Here is an 8,046-nt window from a genome sequence, read left to right as displayed (position 1 = left end):
GTTGGCCTACGCCACAGCCACAGCAACTCCAGATCCGAGCCACATCTGCAACTTACACCACAGCTCATGGCAACTCTGGATTCCTGACCCACTGAGTGAGGCCAGAGATCGAACCTGCATCCTCATGGATACTAGTCGGATTCGTTTCCACTGCACCACAACAGGAATTCCCAGCCTCATTTCTTATGGATCTTGAACACACTTCTCCAGTTATTAACAAGTACCTGAAATGTGTTAATCACAACCATTGAATTTACCTTTGCAAACATTAGGTAACAAATGAGACTTTTCCTAGAAAAGTTATGCGAATGGAATGTCATCAGAAATGGCAGAACAAAGACAAACATCCTTGGCAATCCACCTGTAAGTCTAGTCTTTACTCTAAACTGCAAACGAGGCACATGGTCTTCCCTAGCAATTCAGGGAGATGTCTCGGTAATGGGCTTCAAAACTTTATTTTTATTTATGTATTTATTTTTGGTCTTTTTGTATTTTCTAGGGCCACACCAGTGGCATACGGAGGTTCCCAGGCTAGGGGTATAATCAGAGCTGTAGCCACTGGCCTACACCACAGCCATAGCAACGCAGGATCCGAGTCGCTTCTGTGACCTACACCACAGCTCACAGCAATGCCGGATCCTTAACCCACTGCTCGAGGCCAGGGATCGAACCCACAACCTCCTGGTTCCTAATCGGATTGGTTAACCACTGAACCACGACGGGAACTCCAAAACTTTAATCACATAACCTTAATCGGTAGATTATTACCATCTTGAGTCAAAGAAAGAGCATTCTCCTTTTCTAGTATCCTAAACCTAAGAATCTATGTCTATTCACTTTTCTAAAAAATGAATTGTACTTCTTTAATTAAAACAATTTATCTTTGTCCTTCCAGATTGTCACATTTTGCGAGATTCAAGAGTTGGATCAACACAGCTCATGAGCAGCTACTCTAAAATCTGTGTATTTGTAACTAGAAGACCCAGAAAGCCACCCAGTGTCTTTATCTTAATGCACCCCTGGCACTTCAGTTATGTCTTTACAGCCCAATTATAAATCCTACAAGTCAATGCATTAAAAAGAGAAAGTTTTGCCATTATGTACTGAATTCAAATTTATTTTAAAAGGTAAAGTTTTATACATCCTTTAAAAAAATGAAAATTCAAAAGTCTTAGAGTTAAGCAATGAATCTTCAACATTATAAAGCTATTTATAACAAGTAATTAAAGTAGTGGTAACATTTTACCCTTATAAAAATGTCACAGAATTCAAGTCACAACTTGGATCCTCAATGATTCAAGTGTCTTATCTTACACAATAAGGGTTTGGTCAGTTTTAAGATAAAATTCCTCCAGGTGTGCTGTCCTCAGGTCCTCTATTCTCACCATCCGTCAGCTCACACGGTGGGATAGCTGGCTGCTGTGGAAATTCCACAGTGGTTGTTCTGGTCTTTGGCCATTTTTACGTAGCCGTTCCAGCCCCATTCTGGACCCCAACTGAAAGAAGAACGTGTTTTCCACTTTATAGAGGGAATCAGGTCCACATGAGCTTCATTCATAATAATAAATACTAATCTTTAAAACAGGGCTTACCATTATCAGGTACTATTTGAAATTCTGTTACATTTCTAAGTATCTTAATTCCTGTGGGTCCTTATCTTGACTTTTTTAAGATAAGAAATTGTGGCAGAACTGGGAGTCCAAAGTAGTAGGCTATCTCCACAGGCTATCTCATACCTCATCTCAAGTAAAGAAATTTAGTTGTGAAATTTGATCCTCATAACCCCTCAAAGACCTCTGAGAGCTAGGAAGCAGAATTGCAATGACAGGACATCAAGTGATAACAAAAGGATGGACAGAGGCATCTGATTGCTGGACAGTCTTTCAGACTGAAAGAATCAGCAGAGACACCTATTTATTCCTTGTTCAAAAATGAGAGACAGAAAAAGGAAACCAGCCCTCAACTCTATAGGTGCAAAATCCCTTATCTGGAACCCTTGGGGCTAGGTGTGTTTTTCTTTTAACGGCTGCACTCATAGTACACGGAAGTTCCCAGGCCAGGCGTTGAATCTGAGCTGCAGCTGCTGATCTTTGTAGCTGTGGCAATGCCAGATCCCTAACCTACTGCACCAGGCTAGGGATTAAATCCATGCTTATCCAGCATTCCGAGCTGCTAGTCAGGTTCTTAACCCACTGTGTCACAGAGGGAACTCTGAGATGTGTTTCTGAATTAAGAAAATTCTGAATTCAGAAATGCAGTGCTATAAATACACAATAATCACAACAAGCTTGTTACAGAAACTGATAATCACATATCAGTACTTCTGTGTTTACTGGAAGTGGGAGAAAGACTTCTGGGATTTCAAAATTGAGCTGTTTTGGACCTGAAATCAAATAGTAATTCCAAACAAGGATGCCCCTTTTTGTTGTGTTTTTAGGGCTGCACCCGTGGCATATGGATGTTCCCAGGCTGGGGCTGAATTGGAGCTGTATCTGCTGTCCTATGCCACAGCCACAGCAACGCAGAATTTGGGCCATGTCTGTGACCTACACTACAGCTCACAGTAACACCGGATGCTTAACCTACTGAGTGAGGCCAGGGACAGAACCCGCATCCTCATGGATTCCCGTCATGGCTTTGTTCCCGCTAAGCCATGACGGGAACATCAAGGATTTCCCTTTTCAATTTAAAATGTAAACATTGGAGTTTCATACCTGTTCTTGACAATCCAAAATTTACTGCTATTTGAATCAGTTCCTTCAAAGCCATAGCCAACCACCAAAACACCATGATCCAGGTCTTTGCTGCTGCAGTCTGGATCATAATAAATGCCTGGGAGAGTGAAAGCCAATGTTGGGGTGAGGAGTTCCAAGTGTAACCTGACAGTAACCCACCCTTATCAACCAGCTAAGAGAGGCATTTCAAATTTCAGCGAAATGCCCTAAACAAATTCTAAGTAAGACTTAAATTGGTGACAAAAAAAATAGTATTGGTCAATGAAAAGGAAAACGGAAAATTCAACTCACCAGAAATCAAAGAAATTCAGCACAATCTTAGATAAATTTTCTATTTAAAACTTTTTTTCCAATAATAAGATCTAGTTATCTACGCTAAGGTGATGTAGGCACTCACCTACTAACTACTAACATTAACTAGCATAATCCCTTCTACTCCTACCATGGCAACTGAGAGAAGAGCGCATGTGTGTGCTTGCGCACACAGACACATACACACACACACACAATACCTGAACCACAGGGTTCTTTACAGTTCTAACTACAGTAGCAAAAAATTTTTGGAAAGAGGGCCCAGCAACCGGAAAATAGTTACATAAATTAGGTTGTATATAGCTAATGGATTACATAGCCACTTAAAAATTTTATGAAGAGTTTGTTATCATGAGAAAATGCTTAAAGTATAATATCAAGTGGAAACCTCCCTGTTATTAAATGCATACACTAAAAATTCTACAGTCCTGAAAACAGGACTGCATACCAAAGTCAATCACTATGCTGCCTGCCTAAATTTTTATAATTAAAGACAAACACCTACCTGACTTATAGAACTGGAAAGATGAATGGCCCGCATCAATAGCAACAGAGATGGGCCCCACAGTTGCGACTGCCTTCATAAGGGCCTTCTCCCGCTGAGGGATGTCCACGAAGCCGGTGTCGTTGGCAGCAGAACACTCGGGCTTATAGGTACAGCTGTTTGTTTCCTTTTAAAGGCAAAGGGGAAAGAGACTTGATTACGACCATCTACCTTCAGGGAAACATGAATTCTAGGATCACAAGACTCAGCAGTTTGCAGCTTAATGATTTCTAAGTCAATTTTCTTATAAAGGAAGCAAAATGCTCTTGACTGGTTTGAAATTGAAAAATTAGTAGATGTTTCTTCAATAAGATCCCTTAGGTCTACTTGGCCATCAGAACTTTCTCACTGTTTGGAGTTCTTGTCATGGCTCAGTGGAAACGAATCTGACTACCATCCACAAGGATGCAGGTTAGATCCCAAGCCTCACTCAGTGGGTTAAGGATCTGGTGTTGCCGTGAGCTGTGGTGTAGGTCACAGACGAGGCTGTGGCCTACAGCTACAGCTCTGATTTGACCCCTAGCCTGGGAACCTCCATATGCCGAGGGTGCGGCCCAAAAAGACAAAAGACAAAAAGAAAGAAAGAAAGAAATTCCTCACTTTAGAAAAATTCATGTTATATGCAGAATGGTGTATGTATTCTCCATGTTATGTAGAGACAAGCTATGCTAATCATCTAATCAGAGAACTGTGCAATAGCTGATAATTTATGACAGTTCTGACAGTTTGCATCTAAAATGCGAACATTGAGTATGGTGTCTGTTATCTCTGAAAATGTTCAAAAGCAGAGCTGTAATGGCAAGAGAAGGAGCTCCATTTACCCTTCCAAGGTACGGATAGGATTCCTCTGTGTCCAGGCCTCCATTGTCCTTCACGTACTGGAAGGCATTATCCATTAGGCCACCATTGCAGCCCTGATTGCCTTGAGGCCGAGAACAGTCCACCAGGTTCTGCTCACTCAGTGAAACAAGCTTGCCGGTTTTCCGGAACATCTGTCCTTCAAGGGCGCCGGTGGCACTAAAAGCCCAACAAGAACCACACTGACCCTGAAAATAAAAAAGCCATCAGTTTACAAGACAAATACAAAGACTAACAAGAGCCCATACATCTAAACACTCTTATGAAGATCTGCTTACTGTCATACCTGATTCTTCACGGCAGTGACATAGCCTTTTTCTCTCCAATCTACCGATTTGGGGACCTCAAGAACCAGAGATTCGTGGAACACTTTCCCCTTCTTGTGCTTCTGGTTTTGAAAGCCATTCATCACCTGCCTGAATTCTTCATTGGTCTTTAAGGACAAGTAAATAAAAGGTTGAAAAAGCAAGAGGTTATTGTGCTAAAGTACAGAGCAGAGGAAGCACACAAAGTTCAGCAACTCAGGCCATACTCACCATGTCACCAAAGGCATTCATGGCCATGCTGAAGCCATGTTTCCCTTGGCTGTATTCCTGATTGTGCAGTTCAATCATTTTCATATTCTTCTCCCATACGGCTCTCCGCCATCCTTCTTCATTCTAGAGGCAATGATCATTTTTACTTCTACTTCAAATTCAACCCATGCTCACCAAGTGGATTTGTAGACAGAGAAGAAGGAAAACTATCATCAGGGATGTATTTATACTTCTGGAAGCTGTTCTCCAAGCTCTGACATAGGGAAATACGCCCATGCTGTGTTCAGAAATAGGTGCCATTAAGTTACGGCTTTGGAAAAAGCTAACCTCCAGAAATACTCTCTGGCTACAAACTCCAAAAGCATGAACTATTCTCGGTGGGCTCCCTTTTACATGTTACCAACCATGCCATAGAGTCTCCCGTGTGTTGCCTTCCACTTGTACCAGTCTGCATCTAAATTTTGATCAAGTTTTGGAGCAGCTGAGGCTATTCCCAAGCAAAGGGCGGTCAGGAAGAGTGAAGGTTTCATGTTTCAAAAACCTAGGGAAGGAAAAGAAATTAGTATTTGATGAGATCAATCCTTTAAAAAAGCTGTCCTACTTTCTCTTGAGATATTATAGAGCCACTATGTTGGAGTAAAACATTTAAATGATCTTCTCAAATATTTATGGAAGGTCTGTGGAAGAAGGCTAAGGATATCAGGGGAGAATAACCAGGTCCAAGACTTACAAAGTATAGGTATTTAATTCTGCCATCAAAAGGAAAAATTGGCTAACAAATGCTATAGGAACTGAAAGAGACTTCACTATGAGTACAACGATAATTTTTAGGTTTTGATAAGGGTTTCTGGTGTACCTTATGGGTCGGAATTTTAAGGTAAAAACTAAGAAATCATTGATCCATGTTATTTACTGAAGGTACCAAGGTGACCCAGGAATTTTATTTATTAGGATGCCTGATCCTAAGTAGGGGCCTGGTCCCCAAGAGTTTCCTCCGAACTCACGTAAGGCAGGGGTGAGATATGCCATTGAATCTGCTCTATTTTATTTGAAACCTTTTTTGGAAGGCCTTCCCAGTCTCCTCCCTTCCCAGGAGAATGCGGGCAGAGAATGTGCCCAGCGCTCCACCGTGCCTATCCTTGTCGTATGTAGCCCCCACCCCCTCCCTCGCCCCCAAACCCAGCGATCCTGTGGCAGACGGAACTCAGAGCACCCAGTATGGCCCGTCGGAACAGGGCCAGACTCACCCGGGGCTCAGAGAACCCGGCTGAGCCCGCAAGCCTGCTACAGGAGGGGCCAGGCCAGAGGCGTGCCGCCCTGCTCCCAGCCCTCCGCACACGCCCGCCACTTCCAGAAAATGTTTACTCATACAGGGAGCGACGGGCCCTACAGCCCAGCATTCGGGGGGGCGGGGGGGACAGACTGCCGCGACCAACACAGACTTGCGCCCATCTCCTCCCCGAGGCTGACCGGCCTAGGGACCCTCGGGTGGTCTCAGCTCCGCCCTGGATTTCCCCAAATCGCCCTTCCCCCTTCCCCACCCCAAGGCTGCCAAAGCTCGAGGCAGCGCCGACCCAGCCTCATCAACTTGAGGCGGGCAGACGATGGCGTTCCCGGGAGTCGCGCCTGCCCCCTCTCCGGAATCCCTGGATAGCCCCTCCTCCAGTCCCGGTTCTGTACCCGCCTCGGCCCCGAACTGGGTCGCTGACCTGCGGCTTCCACCGCTACGCAGGCGCACTCCACGGACGTACGTATCTCTCCTAAGTTGGCGGTGGCTCGAGGTTCTGGCCGGGTCGCGCCTGACTCAGCCTTTAAGACCCGGGGTTGCGGCCCGCCCGGCCCCGCCCCCACCGCCTGCCTGCGCCGCGATTGGCTGATCTGGCAAGTAGGCGGGGCCTCCGGGAGTGAGTACTCCCGGCGCGTGACGCCGCCGTGTCCCAACCTGTTCCAGGGGAGGCCTGGCTGCGTGCCTTTTGTCCTGAACCGAAGAGTAGAGCTGGGGGCCTCTGGGCAGCGCTGAGGAGTCGGTGGGGGTGTGTGTGTGTGGGGGGGGGCGGGGGGGATGTCCAGCGCCTCCCTAGGGATCCAGATCAACTAATTACCTCGAATTTGGCGCTCGTTCACGAAAAGACGCTTAAGAGGAACCCCCAAGTGGACTTTGAGCGTAACCCTGCGCTTCCTTTAGTCTTACAGTTTGGGGTGAAAATCTGCGGCGGGGCTGAGAACTGTCTAGTCTAGGGATTGCCGCTTCACAGCACAGGTGGGGCGGGGCGGAGGGGTGCTGAGCCCGCGGGATTGAGGAGAATCCAAGCGGAATTACAGTGTTTTAAAACACAAGAACGCGTTGATCGTGGCCCAAATCCCAGGAGGAGGGAAAGGGGACCTTCGCAGGGAAGTCGTGGCATTTTGCAATGCCCTGTTCCTGTCCTCCCCAGTGGGGGATTCTTCTCGCCTTTCAGTCCTTTCTCAAAACCAACAAAAACGAGTTATTTCCAGGAAAATTTGGCTTAATAAAAAGGGGAGACGAGTGTTTGAGAAAGGGCATAAACCGCATTTCTTCCCTCTGTATTTTGGATCATTAAGTCTTCCTTAGTATCCAAAGTGCTTCTCTTGAGATACAGGAAAGGTACATTTTTTTTTTTTTTAAAGTAGTTTAGTCACATTTAATGTCAGGGTTTAGATTTAACTGGCTTGAAGACATCTTTTAGATGGAGGAAAAACTAGAGCTAAAGATTTAAGGAGTTTAATCAGGAACTTTACTTTTTAAAGTTATGTAAGAAACATTCGTTATAGAAAATATGTTTTAGAAAATAAACACTCACTTCCCCTCCCCCATTAACTCTGTTCTAGGGATATTTATATAACAAAAAATAGAATCACAGTGCATGTCGATCTGTAAACTCTTAGTTAAAATTAAGTTGATAACTTTTGTAGAGGCACACATGAATAGTCTTTGTAAAAATCAACTTATTAAAATTCATATTTTATCCCCTTTGAAGTAGAATCTCTTTCCTCTCAAACACAACTAGGAGCATGAAATTCTCATGTGGTTACAAAAATA

General features: G+C 44.5%; 1 protein-coding gene across 4 annotated transcripts; it reads right to left on the bottom strand.

The window, feature by feature from the left end:
• CTSV (cathepsin V) lies at nucleotides 1,100-6,798 on the bottom strand. Of its 4 annotated transcripts, none has more exons than XM_021064061.1 (8): nucleotides 6,670-6,798; nucleotides 5,390-5,526; nucleotides 4,986-5,108; nucleotides 4,736-4,882; nucleotides 4,413-4,637; nucleotides 3,553-3,718; nucleotides 2,715-2,832; nucleotides 1,100-1,496 (listed from the first exon to the last, which is right to left on the bottom strand). In XM_021064061.1, the coding sequence occupies exons 2-8, from the start codon at nucleotides 5,513-5,515 to the stop codon at nucleotides 1,397-1,399; spliced, it is 1,005 nt and encodes a 334-aa protein (XP_020919720.1). In that variant the 5' UTR covers nucleotides 5,516-5,526; nucleotides 6,670-6,798; the 3' UTR covers nucleotides 1,100-1,396.

This window comes from Sus scrofa, chromosome 10, assembly GCF_000003025.6.
Source record: "Sus scrofa isolate TJ Tabasco breed Duroc chromosome 10, Sscrofa11.1, whole genome shotgun sequence".
Taxonomy (NCBI): domain Eukaryota; kingdom Metazoa; phylum Chordata; class Mammalia; order Artiodactyla; family Suidae; genus Sus; species Sus scrofa.
This window is presented reverse-complemented; position numbering and strand designations above follow the sequence as displayed.